The sequence below is a fragment of the Mizuhopecten yessoensis genome, unplaced genomic scaffold, assembly GCF_002113885.1.
Source record: "Mizuhopecten yessoensis strain PY_sf001 unplaced genomic scaffold, ASM211388v2 scaffold716249, whole genome shotgun sequence".
Classification (NCBI taxonomy): domain Eukaryota; kingdom Metazoa; phylum Mollusca; class Bivalvia; order Pectinida; family Pectinidae; genus Mizuhopecten; species Mizuhopecten yessoensis.
Genome location: NW_018480022.1, coordinates 137,967 through 164,105, shown reverse-complemented (window position 1 = coordinate 164,105; position 26,139 = coordinate 137,967). Strand labels below are relative to the sequence as shown.

The following is a 26,139-nucleotide window of genomic DNA, read 5'->3' as shown; positions in this document are numbered from 1 at the left end:
TGAAAGCTGTGAGCTTCTTAATTATGGCGCGTTTGAATATATAATTCTTACCTACTATCAAAACATGTGCGAAATGCACTTATTTCTTTTTTAGTGATAATTTTATGACACTTTGGCACAATCGGCAATTATTTTTTGGTTTTGGATTTCGTTTACCTTTAACACAGGTCTACAGTGTACCAATACCTAGAAATTTCCTTCCGTTGGAATTTTTGTAAACAAAATATGTTCAATTGATGTTTTTTTATAATTTTTTAAAGAGGAAATCCAGTTTGCTTGCATAATTTGAATAAAGCACATACTATTTTCACCAGGGAAAAGGAGTGCGATACGTGATGGAAGGGAAATAACTCTTACTACCGTATCCAGTGACAAATTGTGTGGTTGTTATAGCGACGAGTCAACAAAGGTGTCTGTCAAAAGCACAATGTTATATTTATCGATTGAGAAAAGCCTCCCTTGTATTATCATGCTTCGCTAGACCCCAACAGATTGTCCGAAATCCAATAAATAATATCGTTGTTGCTGCAATCTGGAGGTGTAAGTTTGCAGTACATGTATATGAAGACGTATAGCTACCCGTAGCTACCTGGTAACAGGTGCGCCAATATTCACACAACATTCATCAAAGGTAATACTTTTAATTCTTTTATTTTTCCAAAAACAGTGTTGATTTTCTTTAAATTTCTACTGGGTTTATACCAATATTTTAATTTGTATGCCTTAATTGTTCGATATGCATGAATAGTTTGTTTCGTAAAAACAAGTCTCGTGCGGTTCTCGTCAGAATGATAGCATGGTGTTTTGTCTTTTGATATGTTTATGATTAGATAGACTGGCATAGATATATGCCAGCGGTGACGAGATAGTCGAACTCTGTTACCTTATATCAAATATCTTCATAATACGGGATACGTGGAAGGGTTTTGGACTGACTGTTTTTGAGCGGATTCGGTGTGTGTAAATGTTTAGCCGGTGTTGACTACAGACAGACGGAACATAAACATTGGTGACAGGCATGTCGCTCACTACACATCCGGACGTCAACGTAAAGTGGCGAGTGGATAAGTACCCCGATGCCCGGGGGTACGTCATCCAAACGAAGTACTACAGGGGTGATATCGACACAGTACGTATAGACAAAACATCCTCAGTGTTACTAATTTTAGTTGCAAGATAAGAGAGTAAGGAGAAGGGGGGCCCGGGTGGGGTAGGATTATCATGTAACTGCCTTTGTGTATCACTCTTCCGATCACAATTACTTGAGCTGTGTTGACATCTTTACTCCATCAGTCAGGGTCTTGGTGACATTGTTCATAATTGGGTAATACTGCAGATACATGTACCTCACATGTACATGTGCCTGTAATATAGGCTTAGGATCTATCTCTGGCCCAAACAGGAACTTTTCCCGATATTTTAGTCTGGACTCATGTTTTCCTTATGGAACTTGCCAATTTATTAAGGACCCTTTAAATAGATCTTATAGCAATGGGACTCATCAAAGGTTTGAAAAAGATGTTAAGGTTAGACAATTCAACAAATTTTACTTTTAGATAAATAATGATGTACATTGGATATTGCAGATAAAGAATGGTGTACATCAGATGTTTAGATAAAGAATGGTTAACATCAGATGTTTGGATAAAGAATGGTGTACATCAGATGTTTAGATAAAGAATGGTGTACATCAGATAATTAGATAAAGAATGGTGTACATCCGATGTTTAGATAAAGAATGGTGTACATCAGATGTTAAGATAAAGTATGGTGTACATCAGATGTTAAGATAGCGAATGATGTACATCAGATAACTAGACAAAGAATGGTGTACATCAGATGTTTAGATAAAGAATGGTGTACATCAGATGTATATATAATGAATGGTGTACATCAGATGTTTAGATAAAGAATGGTGTACATCAGATGTTAAGATAAAGAATGGTGTACATCAGATGTTTAGATAAAGAATGGTGTACATCAGATGTTTAGATAAAGAATGGTTTACATCAGATGTTTAGATAAAGTATGGTGTACATCAGATGTTAAGATAGCGAATGATGTACATCAGATAATTAGACAAAGAATGGTGTATATCAGATGTTTAGATAAAGAATGGTGTACATCAGATGTTTAGATAAAGAATGGTGTACATCAGATAATCTGATAAAGAATGGTGTACATCCGATGTTTAGATAAAGAATGGTTTACATCAGATCTTTAGATAAAGTATGGTGTACATCAGATGTATAGATAATGCATGGTGTACATCAGATAATTAGATAAAGAATGGTGTACATCAGATAATTTGATAAAGAATGGTGTACATCAGATGTTTAGATAAAGAATGGTTTACGTCAGATGTTTGGATAAAGAATGGTGTACATCAGATGTATAGATAAAGAATGGTGTACATCAGATGTTTAGATAAAGAATGGTTTACATCAGATGTTTAGATAAAGAATGGTGTACATCAGTTGTTTGGATAAAGAATGGTGTACATCAGATGTTTAGATAAAGAATGGTGTACATCAGTTGATTGGATAAAGAATGGTGTAAGGGATAGGACGGACATGGGTAACACTATGCCCCCCATTTTACGGAGGGTTGTACCTTTGTATAAACTTTGACCAAAATCTGTAAAAGAATGAAATTGGGAAGTGTTTACATTGAATCGGGACAACGGGTGTTTACATTGAATCGGGACAACTGGTGTTTACATTGAATCGGGTCAACGGGTGTTTACATTGAATCGGGACAACGGGTTTTTACATTGAATCAGGGGGGGGGGGGGGGGATGGACATGGGCAACACTATTTGCCACTCCATTTTATGGTGGGGACATAAATATGGCATGCACAGGTTGTTGAGATTTCTTTGAGCTGTGTTGACATCTTTGCTCCATCTGTCAGGGTCTTGGTGACATTATACACAATCAAACGGAGGGCAGTCAATACAGCAGGATGGACAGTGGTCGAGGGGAGCTCAAGCACAGACCTCTGAAGACCCTGAACAAAGAGATTGTCAAGAAGGTGCTGGACACACTAAAGGGACATCATGTGATTGCCCGTGATGATTCAGATGGCCACTACTACCCAGGTAAACTAACCAAAAAATCAAAAAAAATCAAACATTAAATTTGATATCAGCTTAGCAAAAATTCTTTTATATAAAAAGTTGTGTTTTCCTTTAAAAAATCACATGCACATATTTGTGTAACATATTTGTTTTAACAAAACAAAAACTATGATGTTGATAATAATTTAAAAAAAAAATACAACTTCCTTTAAAATTAATATTTGGTGACTACTTGTGGATGAATATTCTCCCAAATGCCATTTTATTTTTTAAATTTATATGTTCTGCAAAATTGGTCTCTTTTTTATATCTTTGTAAGAGATTGTTAGATCAGCTTTCATGAAAGAGTGGGAAAAAAATGTCTGAAGAAACAAAAAGTCAGACAAACTGCAATTATTTATTCATCATCACTGATACTGGCACAACCAAATAGGTATAAATCTATAGCCTAACAAGTTTACCCATACAATCAATACTTGTCGTGAGGAAAGAAGTTTCTGCTGTGAAGTAATGATGGAACTACATTATTTATAGCAACAGATGCAGTTCCCATCTTATCACAGGTAATAACAGACGATCAGGTTAGGTATTTCTGTCTCTTGGGTCAGACTGCAGGTAATTAGCACTGATTACAGGTGTATACAATTCCCACTGGAAAAATCACATGTAAACGGTACAGGTGATTAGTTAAAATCCTGCATCCTCAATCTGATTTTCCCAAAACATATCTCTCATACAACACAATCCCCAATACAGTGTATGTCAATCTTTGTGACCTCTGCCTGCCAGTTTATCTATTCAACCACTGGAGATTTAAGGATATACAATAATGCTACCTTACTATTGAGTCTCCATTTCAAAAGAGTTCCACTCAGAGAAATCTGTGAAGATTCTCATCATGTCATACATTACCTGTCTCTCCATCATCAAAGCCTCATCATGTCATATATTACCTGTCTCTCCATCATCAAAGCCTCATCATGTCATACATTACCTGTCTTTCCATCATCAAAGCCTCTTCATGTCATACATTACCTGTCTCCATCATCAAAGCCTCATCATGTCATATATTACCTGTCTCTCCATCATCAAAGCCTCATCATGTCATACATTACCTGTCTCTCCATCATCAAAGCCTCTTCATGTCATACATTACCTGTCTCCATCATTAAAGCCTCATCATGTCATACATTACCTGTCTTTCCATCATCAAAGCCTCATCATGTCATACATTACCTGTCTCTCCATCATCAAAGCCTCTTCATGTCATACATTACCTGTCTCCATCATCAAAGCCTCATTATGTCATACATTACCTGTCTTTCCATCATCAAAGCCTCATCATGTTGTGTCATCTTTCACCTAATCATTAGCAATTCAAAGAAAGGCATTATATTTTGTCTTTACAGCCCCATCTTACTATAACCATCCTTAGCTATATTTCTGATGTCAGTAAACAATGCAACTCTCTTTAGCCATCCTTATTCAACTCCTAAATCACCATTCCTTAGAAACTTGTCAAATGACACCCATAATTAGTAAATTCTCCCTGACTGTCCATTGTTAGCCAAGTTTTCTTAGCCACCCATATTTATTCAACCTGTTCTAGCCATCCATCACCAAACAATTGTCATGAGCCATCCATATTTGTCAACTTTCACAGTTTACTTTTTAATAGCCAACTATCCATTAAAAGCAACCCATGTGTAGCCAACTCTATATATTTACCCATCAATAGCCAACTCTCCATAGCATCCCATGCATAGCCAACTCTTTATATTATCCATCAATAGCCAACTCTCCATAGCAACCCATGCATAGCCAACATTATATATTTACCCATCAATAGCCAACTCTTCATAGCAACCCATGCATAGCCAACTCTTTATATTACCCATCAAAAGCAAATTATCCATAGAAACCCATGCATAGCCAACTCTATATATTTACCCATCAATAGCCAACTCTATATATTTACCCATCAAAAGCCAACTCTATATATTTACCCATCAATAGCCAACTCTCCATAGCAACCCATGCATAGCCAACTCTTTATATTACCCATCAATAGCCAACTCTTTATATTACCCATCAATAGCCAACTCTTCATAGCAACCCATGCATAGCCAACTCTTTATATTACCCATCAATAGCCAATTCTTTATATTTCCCATCAATAGCCAACTCTTTATATTACCCATCAATAGCCAACTCTTTATATTACCCATCAAAAGCCAATTCTCCATAGAAACCAACCAATAGCTTTCAATTCATTAAAGCTTCTAATTTCCAACAATAGCCGAGTTTTCATAGCCATTTTGAATCAGCCAATTTTTCACTGCCAAGCAACTTATTACGTTTTATTTGCATTCAGCTGACTTACTGTGAGGTTCCATGTTGTACTCCCTAGCTACTATTATCACTGTTTGTTTGGAGAGCTCCCTATTGGTACTGCTGTTTGTGTTGACAACAGGTGTAGTACTGAAGTGTCCAGATGCCAGACACGCCCTGGTGGAATTTGCAAACAAGGAACAAAAGCTGGTGCCGACACGTATGGTGATAGCAAGTAGTGGGGCCATACCAAGACCTAACCTCAGGGTGTGTATACACAGACCTTACCTGAAGAGAAGTGGTGTTATTATACTGACTTATTGAAAGATCTTATAATGACAAAAAAAATAAAAATGTATCGACCCATGGGACTTTGTTAGATATTTTAGGATAGATTTGAATTATAAAGCACCCAATTACTTCAACACTAAACTAAACAAGAACTGAAACATTGTGTGTTTCTTTCTTCATCATCTCTTCATACATATTTGATAACACAATTACGAAGTTTCACGTAGATATATGTTAATTAGAACCTTACAGATGAACCTTTGTTTATACAGGCTGGTGACTATGTGTTGGTGCGTGTCCTGTTGGACATGTCAAATCCAAGTAGTGACTGTTACGTTCCCGGCATCGTACAAGTACCTCCGGCCAGGAATGAAGCCCAGGCCAAGTTCTACACTGTTCTCATGTACAATGGCCAACAGGTGAGTTGTGTGGTCAGGCTGCAGACAGATGTCAATTCCAAGGGAGGTAGCTAGTGCTCTCATGTGCCACTTGTTTGTTATTATCTATAGTAAAGCAGTAATTATAACTTGCAATGCAAGAGGAGATTTCCTATTTATGATTTCAAAGGAAAACATCTTGTTTGTAATGTCAAGGGGAAATAACCTTAATGTAAAGTCTGGAATATAAATCGTGTCTGATGGCTATTAAAGGGAGGTTATCAGGGGAGATATCCTGCTTTTAATGTCTATGAGAAATTACCTGTTTGTAATGTCAAATTGAGATTTGGTTTTGGTATTACATGTATAGGGTTTAACATCCTATTAATAGCATAGGCAATTTAAGGACGTGTGTCCATGTGTTAAATGTACAGGTGACCAATTGGTGCATGTGTGTATGTATGCTGGAGGTAGGGTATGTTGATTTAATTGCCCTCTTGTGATAGCACAAGTATTAAATTGCTATCTCACTGAAATACCATCCCGAAGGCACCCAGCATAACAACTCACCTGGTTACCTTATACTGATAATGGATAAACTAGTTATTAGCTCACCTGCCCGAATGGCAAGTGAGCTTATGTCATGGTGCTGCGTCGTCCGTCGTATGGTGTCGTCCGTCAACTTTTCCTTTAAACAACTTCTTCTGAAGAATAAACAGGCCTAGAGTCATGATATTTGGCTGAAAGCTTCACTGGTAGGAGCCTGACAAAGTTTGCGAATGAAAATGACCTGGACCTACTTTCAAGGTCACAGGGGTCAAATATGTCAAAAACTTCAAACGACTTCTTCTGAAGAACTAAAAAGTATAGAATCTTCATATTTGGCTGGTGGCTTCCTGGAATGGAGCCCGACAAAGTTTAAGAATGAAAATGACCTTGACTTACTTTCAAGGTCACAGGGGTCAAATATGTCAAACTCTTATACGACTTCTCCTGGACAACTGAAAGGTATAAAACCTTCATATTTGGCTGTTGGCTACCTGAGATAGAGCCTGACAAAGTTTGAGAATGAAAATGACCTTGACCTTCTTTCAAGGTCACAGGTGTCAAATATGTCAAAAACAACTTCTTCTGAATAATCGAAGGCATAAAATTATAATATTTGGCTGGTAGTTTTTTGGGATAGAGTTAACAAAGTATGAGAAGGAAAATGACATTGACCTACTTACAAGGTGACAGGGGGAAATATGTCAAGCAACTTCTTAAGAAGAACCCAAAAGCATAGAATCTTATAATAATATTTGGCTGGAAGTTTCAATAGATGGAGCCGAATAAGTTTGCGAGGGAAATATTTGTAGTGCAATATAATATTTAATGAGAATATTTTATGACTGCTTAAATATTTAGGTGAGCGATACAGGCCCTCTGGGCCTCTTGTTACCATTACCCTCAATGCTGAACATTAAGCAGGGAATAATTTTATATTTTTAGGAGTTTGGTATGTCCTGTCAAGGGAGATAACCTTTTAATGATTTTATGGTAAAGATCTGGTAACCTGCTGTATGTATGATTTCATTGAGTCTGTTGCTTATGGTTTCTTACAGGCAACAACACTAAGGAAACACCTGATGAAAATCAGCAAATCCAGGTTTGAGTTTGCTATCAGATACATTGCAGAGGTTCAGAATCAGGACCGTAACAGGTAAGGTTTTCGATATACCTAATAGGTAAGGTTTTAGATATACGTAACAGGTAAGGTTTTAGATATACATAACAGGAAAGGTTTTAGATATGCGTAACAGGTAAGGTTTTAGATATACATAACAGGTAAGGTTTTAGATATATGTAACAGGTAAGGTTTTAGATATGCGTAACAGGTAAGGTTTTAGATATATGTAACAGGTAAGGTTTTAGGTATATGTATGTAACAGGTACAAAAAAGATTGTTGAAATCCATAAGAGAAACGGCAGAACAATCCCACCACAATTCTTGCAAAACAGCAGAAAAAACACTGCTAATGGATGCAGTTTGAGATATCAAGGGGAGATAACCAAAGTAATGCTGTTTGTGTTAAAGATGAATATTTTTGTGATTGACACTTTGTGTTGGCATATTATTTTGTGATTTTTGGAATAAATAACCAGACAATAGGAATACCTTGCCTCTGCCATTAATCTTCATGTCCAAAGTTGTTAGGAATACATCAAGACTTTCAGTAAGAAATAAATTGGTAAAAGTATTTTGTCATTGTACATTTCAGGATAGAAGATAAGGTTTATGTAACTCCAAGGCGTGAAAAAGAAGACAGAAGTCGCAAGCCATATAGGTAGTATAATAAATATATTATATTTAGTTAACTTTTATATAATGTATTTCATCTATCCTATGCCAAGGCGGGTTTGTCTGTATTGTATTTGAAGTTCTTTTTGCAGGGACATCAAAATAATTTTCAAAATTCAGAATATTGGCCCCAACAAAACATAAGGTTTAATGATATTGTAAGTTTGGACAATAATTCTTTTCCATCTACTGTAGCTGTCGTCAATTATTTGCAACCACCCATCCGTATTTTTTTTTATGGTCAGCAAGTTTCATTCCTCGACTTTCAATGACTTTTTGGAAAAAAGATGTATATTAAAGCTATTTTTGGAAGGTCCTAAATATATTTTCATTACTTCAAATTGTAATTACCATAACTTTAGTGTGCATATTCAATATCTACACCCATTTTTGTAGCCTGACAACAAAGCATTCGAAAATCCTTCCCTACCCTCACATGACCCATATCTCAATGATAGAGTCACAGAGTAATCTCCCTTCCTCTTACTTTTATGGCGCCCACACTGTGAAGACGGCTTATGGTTTGACCCCATATTAGAATGTGGTTCAGGCTGTTTGGTTTGAATTATACTTCAAAATTTTGCACAGTTTGTGTTCTGTTACCCATCTGCCCCTGTTAGTACTATTAATTCGTTATTGATTATTGTTTTAGTGCCTTTTTATACGCCCGTCAAATTTGTCGGAAGTATCTTCTCCTACATTTTTCGACCAATCTCTTTGAAATTTGGTATACATTATAATCATGATATGAAGTTGTGTCTCCCTTAAAAAATAATTATTCAACAATTTTTCCAAAACTAAATACCCTTAGTTCATTTCAGTATTTGATATTTTGTCCGGAGATTTTCTTCTACATTTTTGTAGCATGTCAGCTAACCACTCTTAGAATGATGCCGATCTTATTTCAATGTAAGAAAGCATATAACACTATATGGCATTCGACGGGCGTATATTGTTCTGCCCCGCGGTACTCTTGTTCAGCAGTTTTTTGTACTCAACATGTCCGAGCTTGGTGTGCCACCTGGTTCGCCATTACAGAGTTTTTTACTGTCGGCGTGTTGTATTTCAGGGCGTGTTTGTGGCAGTACGGTTGTTGATTTCAAACGTTGTTTGTTTCACTCCTTACTGTTTATTCCATGTGAATTTCATTCTATATTATTTGGTGTACTTTGTACAATTTTATTTTGTTTATCGTCATGTTTTTTTCGGCATTTTGGAGGTATGTCTTATCCTGGGCCAGCGACAGGGGACAGTGCATGGGTGTTCACATTTTGCTAAGGGAACGTGCCCCTATGACACTTACCCCCATTGTTGTCCTTGTACTGAGGAGTCTCCCTTTGAACATTGTTCTCAGGCTTCTCTTCAGGACAAGTCCTCCCATGTTCCGAAGCGTCCCTACACTTCTTGTAAGAAGGATCCGTCTGCTTCTACCAGGAAGCAAGGGAGACAGAAAAGGTAAAGGTCGTTCCACCGACTTCTTGGAGTCCAGCGATACAGTCCCTGTCTCTGGGGGTCCCATTTCGGTGATACGTTCCAATGCACAGGGGTTGGTCCAACCAATCCTGAAACTCCCTAGAGTAGGGGAGGGACAGCCCAACCTTGGCTTGGCAGAGCTGGGGGTAGAATTGGCCAGGAATGCCGGTAAGCACTTTGAGCTTGCTTTCGGGTAGGGACTACTGGCCGTCTGAACCATTGACTCGGTCAATGATCCGACCAATCATAGTGGTACTGTCGTTGAGGATGGCATTGGTGCCGAGCCTGTTCCTTTTTGTTCAGGTTCTGGTTTTGCTACAGACTTTCTCTCCTGATTGTTTGTCTCTACCAGGATTACATGTTCGATACTCCAGGGGTTATGCTCACTTTCGCACACTGCACCCCTGAAATATTTCATAGCAAAATTGAAGACATGCAGCTAGCTATTTAATAGGTCCCAGGAAAAAACCCTGACCCATCGCTAAGCTGATACCTGTCCTTTTGAAGATAACAGAGGAGCGACACCCGACTTCAAGGCCAGTCAATTCTACTGTTATGTGACCTACAGATTCTTTTGATCGACATCAAAGAATCAAACTAGTCTTCTCATCTCATCTACAAGGGGATCCACACTGAAACTTCGATTTTGCTTTGACATATTCCAGGGGTGCAGAGAGCAAAAGTTAGCATTTAGTATCAAGAATGCCAGGATTAGTGATGCCCAGCTCATTAATGCCGGCACCTATTTGCTGGTCCGGCTTTCCCTTACGGTAAATTCCCTGGTCCCAGTCCTATCAGGCCCAGCCCGGGTTTCCTTTGATCAGCCTGCAGATGGTTTTCGGCCTCAGCAATATCCAGGCAGCTATGGACATAGGCCGTAGTAATGCCCGTACATGTCCAGCTTTCCACCTAGCCTTTCGGGCAGGGTGGCCAGCCCCAGTCTCAGGTGGGCCTGTATGGCCAGTTCTTGAGTCACTCCCAGCATGAAGGACCTTTCCAATATCCCCTGGGATATGGGGTTAACCCCATGGGTTTTCCTTTTTCGAACCCTTTGGTTTTGGTCTCTTCTAGCAGAGACAAGTAAGTGGTAGTTCTGTTGCCCCCCGCCACCCCCTAAATGTTATGCATTATGCATATGTTGCTTCTTGCCAATTGGGTCCCTTCTTCGAGGGATTGGGAAGCCTGGCTTCCTCTGAACTTGTTGGTCAAGGATTTGCTCTCTAGTGGACCATTCAGTAAAACATTCTTGGAGGGGTTCCTTTATCCAAGCCAGTTCCCACCATCACCCTGTGCACGGATACATCAATAATAGGGTAGGCAGCTTGATTACCTCAACGGGCATGCACGGTTGGAAGAGTGGTCTGGGGAACAGCTCTCAGAAAACATCAACATGCTTCAGATGAGGACTTTTCTGTTGGTTCTGTAAGTCTCTTTGGAAGATTCTGCATTCCAAGGTGGTTTGTGTGGCTATGGACAACTCAACAGTTGTCAGGTAGCTAGAGAGACAGGGGGAACCAGGTCTCACACTCTGTGTGCCCTTACTATCCGTGTTCTTCTTCTTTGCCAGGAGATGCAACTGATAATTTGTGTCAAGCATCTTGCAGGCAAGTTGAATGTTTTGGTGGATATTCTTTCCAGGCTCCTTCAGCTGGTTCTGACGGAATGGCAACTGAATCCTTGAATTTTTGAGGGAATTTGTCAGGTGTGGGACAGGCCTCACATAGACTTGTTTGCCACTGCCCTGAACTATCGGTTACCAATGTTTGTCTCTATGGTTCAAGATCTAAAGGCTTTGGCTGTGGATGCTCTGTCTCTGGACTGGGAGGGAATGCATGCATAGTCCCTGTATTCCTCCCCTTGCCTCCTCACCCTGGTTGCCTTTTGGCTCCATGATAGGTTTTTGAGGAAGGGAGATCACCTTGGTCTCTATCGTCAAGATATGAGTCATTGTGAGGGTAGGGAAGGTGGGATTTTTGAATCCTTTGTTTTTGGGCTACAAAGATGGGTGAAGGTATTGAATATGCATACTAAAGTTATGGTAAGTATAACCTCATGAAAATTTGGTTTTACATTAAAAAAAACTTACGTTCCCTGGTTAATTAGTTGAAACTGTAAAATATCAAAAAGGTTCAACTGAAAAAGACAAAAACCTTTTTTGCTTCCATTCTTGTCATAGCCTAATACCTTGAGTGCCACAATTGATTTGAAACATTGTGGAAATTATCAAACATTTATATTTTCAGAAAAACTTGTATCTAATCTTTTATAATTATTTGTTCAAAAGTTTGTAAAAGATATGACATAGGTGGTAGGTTAGCACATGTAACTGTTTGCAACAACTTGAGCTACTGGTAATGAGGAAAAAAATACATTATAAAAAAAGGAAAGATATAATATCTGAGGTAATAAAACACCCTCATTTATATTTATTTTTTTACTTTGACTTTACTAAACTTCGTGTGAAAGTTGAAGAAACTTCCTAATTTTGTTGTCAGAATGAGTATCAGTTCAACGTTTTTGTATTTTTAGATCAAAGGGAAGAGAAAACAGAAAAGTAAAGTCTGCCTCCAGCTCCAGAAGTAGGTCACCAACACCTGTAAAGAAAGAGTTACTGGCACCCCAACGACCAACAAACCCAACTCCTGACAGCCATCGCCATTATGAAAAGCAGGATATGATAACCCCTCAGTTGTCTTTGGCAAGTTCCCCAGTTTTAAGTCTGAAAAATAGGTCAAGGTCAACTTCAAAGTCACCACCAAGACAAAGATCAAGGTCTCCATCATCTTCGCGGTCTAGGTCACGTTCAAGATCAAGAACACCTGATAACACTTATCAAAACACCTCAAGATCAAGTTCAATAACTCCTGTCAAAAACAGGTCAAGGTCACCTACTCCAAATAAGGACAGGTCAAGATCAAAATCAAGGTCCAGGTCTGGATCAAGGTCCACTTCAAGTTCAAGTTCTTCTGAATCTTCAATACAACAATCAGGCTCACAGAGATCCAGGTCAAAATCATCAGATTCAGTTCGTCGCAAGGAAAGCAAAGAGAGACTGCAAAAGAAAGCACAGAAACTGAAGGCTTTGAAAAAGCAGCTTCAAGATCAGCAAAAGGCACATGAACAACAACAAGAGGTCAGTATATTATACACTTGTTAGTACCCAACTTAATACTGTAGGAGACTATAGGTTTGTCTGTCCTTGTGTCACTTTGTACAGGGAATACCTCAAATAACCTGTCAACTGCAATTGCCAATATTTTATACATGAGTACTTCATAATGGCAGCATGTCACATATTTAAATCAGGTCTTGTGCTCTATAATATGCAGAGTTATGGCCCTTTGTTCTTTCTCATTTTGGTCCCAATGTTTGTCCAACATTGGGAAACTATGACATACTTGAAACACTGCATTGTTTAGCTGTTATTTTTATTTTAGAACTATTAACTATATCTCTGATATGCTAATTTATCTACATGTTTTATGAAATACATTTTCTCAAGGAAATCATAACTTTGCTCATCCATAATTACAGATTAGATAACCATTGGATGATAAAAAGTTTTTTTTAGAAATATTGTTTACCGAAGATAAATATATAAAAGATAAGTTTTCTATTGACAGGAGATTCAAAAACAGTCAAAAATGTTGAAGAAATTGAAGAAAAAACTGAAAAAGAAGAAGAAAAATGGCACTGTTCTAGGACCTTATTCTACAAAATCTCAGGTAAAATTCTGCTACAGCAACTGTGTATTGCAGGCACATACCTGTAGAAATCTCAGTTCCAATGCCATGGAAACACAAATTTGCTAAAATTTCTATTTTCAGATGTTCTGAACTAAATTATGTTAAAGTATGATAATTATGGCAGATATTTAGCTCATCTATTCGAAGAATAGGTGGGCTAATGTAGTAATAATGTATATTTTGAGCAAGTGTTTTCCAGACAGTATTGGATCATCACACTCCATGCACTGTTGTCTATTATGAGGTTAGAGGCATTTATCTGGAGTGTAAGCAATGTGTTGAACCATATTTTCATATTCTATGGGCCAAAACAGCTTAATTGGACTTTGTTAAAGTTTTTGGGCAAGATTTAGATTAAATCGATTTTTGATGCAGTGGATCACCACCAGGAATAGGCTGTTGTCTTTTATAAGGCTGAGACATTAATATGGAGTGTAACCAATGTACTGAACCAAATTTTCTAATATCAGTGGCCAAAAATAGCTTAAAAGGACTTTTTTAATTTTTTGGGCAAGTTTTTTATGCAATGTTGGATCACCACCATCAATAGGCCGTTGTCTATTATAAGGTTGTAGTTATTTATACGGAGTGTAAGCAATATGCAAGTATATGGTCAATGTGACCTGTTTTAGGATTGATTGCTAAAATTATATAAGGTTATTTCACTTACATGACCTTATACTTCAATATTTGTATATATACATCTATATAACACAGAATGTAACTTTAGCCCAGATTTTGTAGATGTATGGTTCACCAACATTGTCTACAACAAAACACTGTTCTCACACTAACAATAGCAAATTAGTAACCTACAATGTACAACATATACCAAAGAGATGGAGATCCACCGTCCGCTCTTGGTATGTTCAGTGAAGTTCAGCAGACCCAAGTTGATGAAATTTCTATGGAATAAACTAGTCCAGCACAACAGTAATAAATTCAAAAGAAGAGATGACCAGACAATATCAAATGGAGAGATTCGGCAACATGTGAATTGTTTACAGTTACTGTCTCCCCATTTCACGTTGTCTGGTGATCTCTCCTTTTGAAATGTAAAACATGTTGAGGTACAGCAAAACCTCGTTATATTGCCACCATTTGTTCCAAGAAATGTTTGCATTAAAAATTGTTTGGCAATAAATTGGAATATATAAAAAAAAAATATATGGAACATATAAAGGAATTTTAAAGAAAAAGAGAATTAAGGGAGCTGAAAATACGTTGGCGGTAATTAAATAAGGTGTAAAATGAAATGACAGGCATTATATCGAGGTTTTACTGTACATTTCTTTCTATTGATATTTGCTATCTTACAACATATATCACCAATAGGCAAGCTATGCTGTTCTCCAACAGCTCTTTTTATACGCCCGTCAAAATTCGACAGGGGTATTATGGTATAGCGTCTGCGTCCGTCCGGTTAAAGTTTTGGTGCAGTTTCTTTTTTTTGTGGTGTAAAGTTCAGTCAGATCATGTGTTATTGTCCTAAATTCTGGCATGGATGCTTATGTGGGGTCTAACAAGGACAATATGGATTTAATTTGGGAAAATGATTTCTATGTTGGGAACTTTTGGACGTGTTTGGGACTTTACTTTTCTACCTGTTGGACTGTTTTACCTCCATTAATAAAACTGACATGTCTATAAAACTAATATAAAATATGTTTGTTTCCTGTTTGCCTACCATCCCCAATTCAAAAATATTGAAGAAGAGTTAGATACTGAACAATAATAATAAATTACACATTGCCAGATTCAACCCAAAATGCAACAAGAAACACACATAGTTTGTATAGACTGAAAAAAAATGTAATTCTGAATTAAGACAATCACTCATTTCACACGAAGATAATTTTAAGCACAAATTTAGAATCTACTAAGATTCAATAGGTATATTATAACGTAGCCCTGTAAACCCACAAGTCAAATTAAGGGGAGTCATGCAAAAACATACTCTCGAGGGTCTACTGCATGCCCTGATTAAGAGGCATTAGGCAGTACATTAGCAAAGAACGGCTACCAGGTACTTTAAATATCAAACAAATAAAAAATCATTGGATGGAATCATCAGACGGGCGTATTATGCATCTTATTAATTTTGATTTTATTTCCAAATCATTTTTCATGTCAAGTATATACTGCCTACACCGACATGAACTTTCACTGTTTTATTACATGAATTCAGATTGTTATTTATTTCAATTCTTGCAGGTTGTTGAAGTAGAGCGAAGTGAAAATTTTGATTATGATGATGAAAAGAAGTCCACAAACACAGGTAAATTTTTCTACGCAACTTAAGGTTTGGAGTCAATTTTTGGGACACTCTGGACAACAGAATGTACTGGAAGACGTTTTAGTAAAATCTATTTCATTCCACATCTTTATCTAGAAATTTTGTTTTAGTTTTAGATTTACAGCCATGAAATAGGAGAGATACGTACCAGGGTAAACGTACTTTAAATTTACCTGAATTTAAGGATCCCTGCGAAACTGCAACTATGATAATAATTATATACCACATTTATATAGCACCCTATATAATTTGTAAAATTACTCTAAAGCGCTTTACAACATATGGTTAATAGTATTAGTTATAATTGTTAAACAAAAAAGACTTACAATCACCATTATTTATTAAGCAAGAAGATAATCATCACAATGTGCTCATAAATGAATAAATTTATGAGCACATTGTCGCTTGGTGAAGAATAAGTCATTGTCCATCGGGGATTTTGTAACATCTCAGGACATTGACATTCTTGCATTGACAGAAACCTGGTAAGATTCAGATATCGATGACCAGGTCCTAGCTGAGCTAATACCAACATGCTATGGATTCCTCCACAATGCTAGACTCGGCAAAACGTTTTGGTGGGGTGGCTGTTCTGTTTAAGTAAGGCCTAAGTGTGAGACATCTCTCTTCCAGCCATGATGATGTATACACACACTTTGAGCACCTGACTTGTTCTGTCATTGCTGATGATAAACAATTTACATTGTGTATCATTTTCAGGCCTCCTCCATCTAAACAGAATGTTTTCCGAAATACAGTGTTTTTTGATGAATGATCTACCTTTTTAGACCACCAAGTTGTTGTACCACAAGAGATTATTATCACGGGTGATCTAAATTTCCACTTAGACGATCTATCTAATGTTGATGCTCGCCAGTTCTCTGGTCTACTAGATTCCAGGGGTATGATTCAGCATGTGACAGAAGCTACACACACCCATGGCCACACACTGGATGTGGTCATTACGAGGGAAGATAACTCAGTCATTCATTGAGCTATTTCAGTGATTGATCCATATCTAAGTGATGTAAAGGGGAACTAATCCAGTGATCATCTTGCTGTCCACACAACACTGAATTGTAGTAAGCCAGATCGTGCAAGGAAAGAAGTGAGCTTCCAGAAATTCCGCGAAATTTCAATACCAGATTTCAACACTGACATTCAGTCTTGTTCCGCCCTTCAATATACTGAAGGCGAGGTTGATGATCTTGTTGAAGCATACACATCTGGTATAGAAGCCCTTATAGAGAAACACGCACCTCTGCAGACTAAGGTGATAACTGTAAGACCGAATTCCCCGTGGTATAATGAAAATCTCCGCGTTGAAAAACAGAACTATAGAAAAGCAGAGAGACAGTGGTGACGGACCAAATTAACCGTTCACCAACAGATTTATAGGGAGCAATGTCGGCTTGTTGGTTCACTTCTCTTTCAGTCAAAGAAGGCTTATTATACGGTTACTGATGTCTGTCAGACAAGCTTCCAGATTTTCTGATATTATCCCAACTGTCCTGTGGTTTGATGACCAGGTAAATTTGTGTGTCATCAGCATAACAATGATAGCGAAGGCTATGGCGATGACAAATCTCTCTGATCAGTTTGGAATATAGGCAATATTTTCGAGGTCCTAACACTGACCCTTGAGGAATCCCGAATCTAGTACTTTGTCATGTGAGGTGGAAGATCCTATGGCAACACACTGTCGTCATTCACTCAGATAAGACTTAGTATCCAGCATAGTGCAGTATCAGTCACTCCATATTAGTGACTGCCTATGCATTGGAAACTGTTTTTTTCAGCTTGACTATAGCTTTGATATATCATTGCAGAAAAGAACATCATACCTTGTGGGACTTTTTATACGCCCGTCAAATTTGACGGGAGTATTATGGTATGGCGTTGTCCGGCCGGCCAGCTTTCGTTTGTACGGCAATCTCTTCCTACATTGTTCGACCGATCTCTTTGAAACTTAGTATACATTATAATCATGATATGAAGTTGTGTCTCCCTTAAAAGAATTTTGATTCGACAATTTTTCCAAAAGTTATTCCCCTTTGTTCATTTCAGTATTTGATTTTTGTCCGGCAATCTCCTCCTACATTTTTCAACTGATCTCGTTGAAATTTGGTATACATTATAATCATGATATGAAATTGTGTCTCCCTCAAAAGAATTTTTGCAAAAGTTATTCCCCTTTGTTCATTTCAGTATTTGATTTTTTTATCCGGAGATTTTCTCCTTCATTTTTGTAGCATGTCAGCTAACCACTCTTTGAATGATGCAGATCTTATTTCGATGTAAGAAAATATATAACAATGTATGGTATTCGACGGGCGTATATTGTTCCGCCCTGCGGTATTCTTGTTATAAAATATAACAAAGATCAAAGATAGAATATACAAAATATAATCAAAATCTGTGTTATGATTGTAAATAATAATGTTGGGTGGGGTGGGGCTGGACTGGAATTCAAACCCTGCACTTCAGGTTGTTATACTATGGCTATTACTGACTGAACTACCTGGTCAATAAAAGTGTCCTGACTCGATTGTACTATAGTTATAGCCAAAACGAAATTAAAGGAAGGTTACTTTGAATGTGAAAAAGCATGTACAGTGCAGTGGGACAGGGATCCTTAAGCATTCTTTCTATAATAAAACTGTTTATATCATTGTTTTACTTATGACATCTGTATTCCAGGTACCTTGAAGGTTAAGTCTGGACTTTTGGAACAAAGGAAATCCCTCCCCGTACTTAGGGAAGGAGAGGAAGTACTGGCTCGCTGGTCAGACGAGGGCTGGTATTTCAGAGGTATGTCACTCTATTCCAGGATACTTGTGTGTGCAAAAGAGGAGAAAGTCTCACAGTAAATGGGTAGGAAGTGTAACACTACTGTTGCATGTACTACATATCCCACACAGACAAACCTGCATTGAGGGACCACCCTCAAAAGTAAAACAAAAAGTGGACTTTCAATTAATGCAGGTGGTCTCTTAATACAGGTTCAGTTCAAAATGAAATATATCTAAAAAGTGGCCTCTAGACTCCGATGGTATCTTAATAAATTTGGTCTGTGCAAACCATCCAGACTAAAAGGATCCTCGAAAATACCTTTCTTGATCGTTATATACATGTACTCAATTACTAGTTTAGAGATGATTTCACTACTTCAGAATATTTGTTTAAATATAGCATCCAGACTGGATTTTTATTTTTATTGATATAATCAATATCATTTCAACCACAAAAAGGTCAAAAACAATGCAGTTCCATACAGTGCTTTCAAATTTGTAGGGCTTAAAATCTATGGAACAGATAATCCTATCTCTATCAGATGTAGGGCTTAAAATCTATGGAACAGATAATCCTATCTCTATCAGATGTAGGGCTTAAAATCTATGAAACAGTTAATCCTATTTCTCTATCAGATGTAGTGCTTAAAATCTATGGAACAGATAATCCTATCTCTATCAGATGTAGGGCTTAAAATCTATGGAACAGATAATCCTATCTCTATCAGATGTAGGGCTTAAAATCTATGGAACAGATAATCCTATCTCTATCAGATGTAGGGCTTAAAATCTATGGAACAGATAATCCTATCTCTCTATCAGATGTAGGGCTTAAAATCTATGGAACAGATAATCCTATCTCTATCAGATGTAGGGCTTAAAATCTATGGAACAGATAATCCTATCTCTCTATCAGATGTAGGGCTTAAAATCTATGGAACAGATAATCCTATCTCTATCAGATGTAGGGCTTAAAATCTATGGAACAGATAATCCTATCTCTCTATCAGATGTAGGGCTTAAAATCTATGGAACAGATAATCCTATCTCTATCAGATGTAGGGCTTAAAATCTATGGAACAGATAATCCTATCTCTCTATCAGATGTAGGGCTTAAAATCTATGGAACAGATAATCCTATCTCTATCAGATGTAGGGCTTAAAATCTATGGAACAGATAATCCTATCTCTCTATCAGATGTAGGGCTTAAAATCTATGGAACAGATAATCCTATCTCTATCAGATGTAGGGCTTAAAATCTATGGAACAGATAATCCTATCTCTCTATCAGATGTAGGGCTTAAAATCTATGGAACAGATAATCCTATCTCTATCAGATGTAGGGCTTAAAATCTATGGAACAGATAATCCTATCTCTCTATCAGATGTAGGGCTTAAAATCTATGGAACAGATAATCCTATCTCTATCAGATGTAGGGCTTAAAATCTATGGAACAGATAATCCTATCTCTCTATCAGATGTAGGGCTTAAAATCTATGGAACAGATAATCCTATCTCTATCAGATGTAGGGCTTAAAATCTATGGAACAGATAATCCTATCTCTCTATCAGATGTAGGGCTTAAAATCTATGGAACAGATAATCCTATCTCTATCAGATGTAGGGCTTAAAATCTATGGAACAGATAATCCTATCTCTCTATCAGATGTAGGGCTTAAAATCTATGGAACAGATAATCCTATCTCTATCAGATGTAGGGCTTAAAATCTATGGAACAGATAATCCTATCTCTCTATCAGATGTAGGGCTTAAAATCTATGGAACAGATAATCCTATCTCTATCAGATGTAGGGCTTAAAATCTATGGAACAGATAATCCTATCTCTCTATCAGATGTAGGGCTTAAAATCTATGAAACAGTTAATCCTATCGCTCTATCAGATGTAGGGCTTAAAATTTATGGAACAGATAATCCTATCTCTCTATCAGATATAGGGCTTAAAATCTATGAAACAGTTAATCCTATCTCTCTATCAGATGTAGGGCTTAAAATTTATGGAACAGATAATCCTATCTCTCTATCAGATATAGGGCTTAAAATCTATGAAACAGTTAATCCTATCTCTCTATCAGATGTAGGGCTTAAAATTTATGGAACAGATAATCCTATCTCTCTATCAGATATAGGGCTTAAAATCTATGAAACAGTTAATCCTATCTCTCTATCAGATGTAGGGCTTAAAATTTATGGAACAGATAATCCTATCTCTCTATCAGATATAGGGCTTAAAATCTATGAAACAGTTAATCCTATCTCTCTATCAGATGTAGGGCTTAAAATTTATGGAACAGATAATCCTATCTCTCTATCAGATGTGCAGTATATTTGTAGGCCTTTATTTCACACATTCTGATTTGTTGCGATATATAGCAAATAAAACCTCTGAAATATACAAAGGCTATACAGATGTAATAGGAGTGGGAAAATGCAAGCCAGTCGGGGTTCGAACCAGGGACCCTTTGAACTCCAGATGGATGCTCTACCAATTGAGCTACCTGGTCACCAACAATGGACCCAGTTAGGGAATTGAATTATTTATTACAGGTATTGTACAGCAGGACTGTGGTGACTTGAGCTATATCATTGAGGACAGTACGCGAATGTGTGAGAAAATCTGGAGGGAAGACATCATCACTGACTATGATGATGCAAACCAGATTATACAGGTACATATAAGTGTCTCGTTAACTGTGATATTAAAATACATATTCAAACGTTTGAGGTTTTTCAAGGTGGTAACCATTAACTGATATTTGAGTAAACAAAAATTACCTTTGTCACACTTTGTCAACTGCCTTGAGTTTGTGTATTAAAAAAAGAAAAAAAATCTTTTGGACAAATTGTTATGTACAAAAAGCATAAGTGTGGCTGAAAAAAGGTCATCTATTATAAACCATTGTAACAAAAATGTCTTCACAAGCTCTGTTATTGGTATATATTTGGATTGCTTTGTTTATTTTATTTACCATACCCTATAGCTAGCAGGGAAACATTTTAACTTTTTTAACATCAAGCTCCAACTTGATGTTATTGTAATGCATGTAAAGCAATAATGTTTTCCTCAAGTTGTGTAAATGTGAAACTATAAAATAAATTGAACTGCTAATTGTTCACATCATGTCCATTCAGCCATTAAATATAACACACAGTTTCGTTTGACCTATTAAGCTGTTCTGTAATCCCTCCAGCCTAAGGATGCTGTGGTAGCCCTCCATCCCCACTACAACTTCAGCTATGCTCCAGGGATTGTTCTCGAGGTCTACCAAGACCTGCATATGAAGATTCGTTTTTACGACGGTGAGGAGTCCACCCTGCCACGTGAGGAGATCTACAAACTCACGACTGAGAAGTTTGAACATGACGTTAATTACATCATCGAGTGTGAGACAAGATGGGTGGGGCAGGCCGTAGTGGGACGTAACGATGAGAATGGAACATATCACTTTGGTGAGTATCATTGCTCATATACCTGTGTAGTATAATGTTTATATGTAAAAGTGGCAGTAAACAATAAAAACAAAACAAAATATAAATGTGGCACTGTAAAAAATGTTATTTTTTGAAAGAAAATATTTGCTTTTTTTGGCTTAATTGTCTAGTTTTGATTATTGCAATTTTTATTTTTGAACATTTTTGAATTAGTTCAGAAGTCTTTGGATTTTTGCAAGGCACCCAAGAAGCTTCTTTAAAAATGATACACAATCCTGTGCCAAATTTTAAAATGTTCTATTAATTGGTAAATTATTGATAATGTTTTATTTAATATTTCTGTGTGCCTACAACATTGGTAAAGGAATGAATAAATGGTTAACTGTTTCTGTCCCTGCAGTATGAATAATGGAGAAAGTTATGGTTGTTGTTTACCCGAGAGTAATTTGGTAGGTTGAGAATGGAGCAGTTGATACAACAGTGTCTTATTGTAAGTTTCTTGGTTCCCAAAGTGAAGGAGCAATTAAATAATCAATGGTTGTTTTCATCCCGGCAGCATCGGTGAAGGAGCGTGTGGGTAACGGGCGAGAATATATGCTGGAGTGGTGTGATGGCTCGGTCACACGCCAGAAATCCATCAACATATTCGGGACCTTCACCAAGCACCATCCTCTAGCGATCGGGGACCATGTGCTGGCAATGGTGGATGAACACCAACATGTGTATCTACCTGGCTGGGTAGCAGGCATCATTGGAGACAAAATCAACATCAAGTTCTGCAATGGTGTCATGTGAGTAGAAAGGGAGGAATGTCTTTTCATGTATTTCCTATTATTTAATTTCAGAAAAATATTAGAAAGCTCTAGTGTACCGACTACAATGATTAAGGTCACACAAACATATCTGTAACATCATACAGGTAATCTCTTATTTTTCAAAACATCTATTTTCACCTGAATTCACAAAAAAACAAAATCACATTTTCAAATATGCTATGATTTTTAATTTATAAACAAAAAAAGTAAACAAGGTATTGCATTGGTATCTATATTTGTATTATCTGTTCTTCAAAGTCATTTCGTTGCAAATATGTCATAAGACAAATAAACACAGAAATGAGTATATATGAAAAGAAATTGATATATTTGTTAATGACCGTTTTACTTAAAAATCAGATCAATCGATGATACAAACATGTATTTCATGTTTTTGATGATTATTTATTTTTGACAAATTTTCAATTTTTCAGACAAAATATAGATGATGTTCTACAGTGTTTCTGGTTGAGCAGTCGTTACTATGACTACGCCAAAGAATACTACCTACAGCGTAACCTTGATGGCTCCATATCACCACAATAAGACAGGTTGCAGAGACTGAAGAACATTTAGACTAAGTGTTTTGGTTGGTCATATCAACTATTTCATGTACATGTAACTTAAGTTGTAGGTCTACAAATAAAACTGGACAGGATGTAGTTAGGTATTAAATCCTCTTTGTTTCAAATTAAATAGTTCTTTTTTTGCTTTCCTAAATAACTATGCGAGATCATGATTTTAGCAATGACACGAAAATGGAAAATATAGACTCATGGACTCCCCAATCAGTTGTTGTTGGTTTTTATATTCATTTTAATTGAGTTAAGTTAATTCTACATTTTATAAATACACAAGATTTATCAAATGTCTTTTATAATTTGAACATTAACTAATGAGAGCTATATAAACATGATAACCACCATCATAGGTTTGGAGACCTTTGTCTCCCATAACGTTTCTGTCTCATCTAGAAAAAAACATATATTTTATTTGGAAATGTATTTCTTCTGTCAGACTCCAATCAGAAAATCTATTGCTATGAATCATGACGTCACAATTGAAGGAAATGATGCAAAGCAATGTTATGTGATGTCATAAACCAAAGATTGATTTAGGAAATAATGTCTAGGTCCCAGTTGCACCAACCGTTAGAATTAACAAGTTGTTACAGACAATTTCAGATATGTACACAACAAGTTCAAGGTTGTGTGATATATTTTACTGCTATATGTTTGTTTATACTGATTATATTCATGTGAATTTATTTTGCTTTGAAAGCCACTATTTTCTATTGGAAACAATTTGAATTTTTCACTTACCACTGGTTAAAAATACCTTTAGTTGGAGCTATTGGGGCCAAGACTAGTGTGAGGAAACCTATAGTGGCTGTGGGAGAAATGATGTTGTACATCATGAGTAGCATTTAAGGATCACATGTCTCCCAGGCTGTAAATGTATCATGAGTATGCTTATACATGTAAATAAATATTTACTTCATTTATAGAATACTTTTTGCACTATTGTTCAAATGCAAGATCTGTTTTAGGAATGTCTCAATACTTTTCATTTTCTTTCCATCAGGAACTCCAGAAACATCACTTCAATGCAAAAACTGTGATAGCACTATTTAAAAATCCGGGGTCTTGAACCTCCATCTTCTGTGTGGAGGCCATGTAGGTGCTTACCTTAGAAATGACCCATTTATACTTTTTAGTCCCCTAACGGTGAAACCGGGAGGGACTATAGTTTTCCACTCCCTCCGTCTGTGTATGTACGTACGTAACACCAATGTTTGTCAACACACTTCATTCCTTGAGGGATTTTGATCAAACTTCACACAAATACACAGGACCATAATATCTCTGACAAGTTCGAATTTCAAGGTTTTTAGGTCAATGTCAAGGTGACCGTTACTATTTAAAGAAAACCCTTGTCAGCGCTCTAGTGGCTTCATTCCTTGAGGGATGTTTATCAAACTTCACACAATTACAAAGGACCATAATATCTCTGACAAGTTCGAATTTCAGGGTTGTCCGGTCAAGGTCACTGTTACTATTTAAAGAAAATCCTTGTCAGTGCTCTAGTGGCTTCATTCCTTGAGGTATTTTGATCAAACCTCATACAATTACAAAGGACCATAATATGTCGGACAACTTCGAATTTCAGGATTGTTGGATCAAGGTCAAGGTCACCATTACTATTTTTAGAAAATCATTGTCAGCGCTCTAGTGGCTTCATTCCTTAAGGGATGTTAATCGATCTTCACACAATTACAAGGACCATTATATCTCTGACAAGTTCGAATTTCAGGGTTGTTAGGTCAAGGTCAAGGTGACCGTTACTATTTAAAGAAAATCCTTGTCAGTGCTCTAGCGGCTTCATTCCTTAAGGGATGTTAATCGAACTTCACACAATTACAAGGACCATTATATCTCTGACAAGTTCGAATTTCAGGGTTGTTGGATCAAGGTCAAGGTCACCATAACTATTTTTAGAAAATCATTGTCAGCGCTCTTGTGGCTTCATTCCTTGAGGGATTTTGATTAAACTGGGCAAGTTGAAGCCAGTGAACTTTTTGATAGGTTTATTTGATCATACATGACCAGTGAACATGTACAAATAACCAGATTCCTTAAGGCCATATCTGTGTTTACGATCACGAATATAGCCATGTGAATACTGGTTTCACTTAATGAAAATATATTTCTTTTATCTATTACATTTCCTAGAAATATTAATCATTTCACTTATTGAAAATATTTGAAATAGCATGTAAACATTATGGTTTAGAAACATTAGGATACCTACAGACAAAAAATAAGTTTCAAATTCAAAGGGCCCTAACGCTGTTAAAAGGGCAATAATGCACTGAATTAAACTGGATAAGTACCACGTTATTACACATTGGTGATGATATTCACGTATCTTAATCACCCTTGCTGGTAATTGTTTTAATACCACAAAAGCAACAAAATATAACTATCATTTTATTTTATATAATTCTTTTGTCATAATACTAACATTACAATTTTTTGTATTATTATTAGATTAAAATCAGGTACAAGCTAATTGTATACTTTTCATTTTCCCAAATTAACACCAAAGGGCACCATTTTTATAAATTATTATAATGTAATAACCAG

At 36.7% G+C, this 26,139-nt stretch overlaps 1 protein-coding gene across 2 annotated transcripts; it reads left to right on the top strand.

The window, feature by feature from the left end:
- The first annotated feature begins 409 nt into the window (after positions 1 to 409).
- Positions 410 to 26,139, top strand: LOC110442323. Of its 2 annotated transcripts, none has more exons than XM_021485877.1 (14): positions 410 to 631; positions 2,913 to 3,099; positions 5,552 to 5,676; positions 5,973 to 6,119; positions 7,682 to 7,779; positions 8,339 to 8,404; positions 12,421 to 13,024; positions 13,515 to 13,616; positions 15,852 to 15,915; positions 18,634 to 18,744; positions 21,294 to 21,415; positions 21,938 to 22,196; positions 22,735 to 22,969; positions 23,428 to 26,139. In XM_021485877.1, exons 2-14 carry the CDS (start codon positions 2,964 to 2,966, stop codon positions 23,537 to 23,539), a joined length of 2,181 nt encoding a protein of 726 aa, XP_021341552.1. In that variant the 5' UTR covers positions 410 to 631; positions 2,913 to 2,963; the 3' UTR covers positions 23,540 to 26,139. The 2 variants fall into 2 exon arrangements, with proteins under 2 accessions (XP_021341552.1, XP_021341551.1); XM_021485876.1 differs by lacking the exon at positions 410 to 631 and adding an exon at positions 775 to 1,129.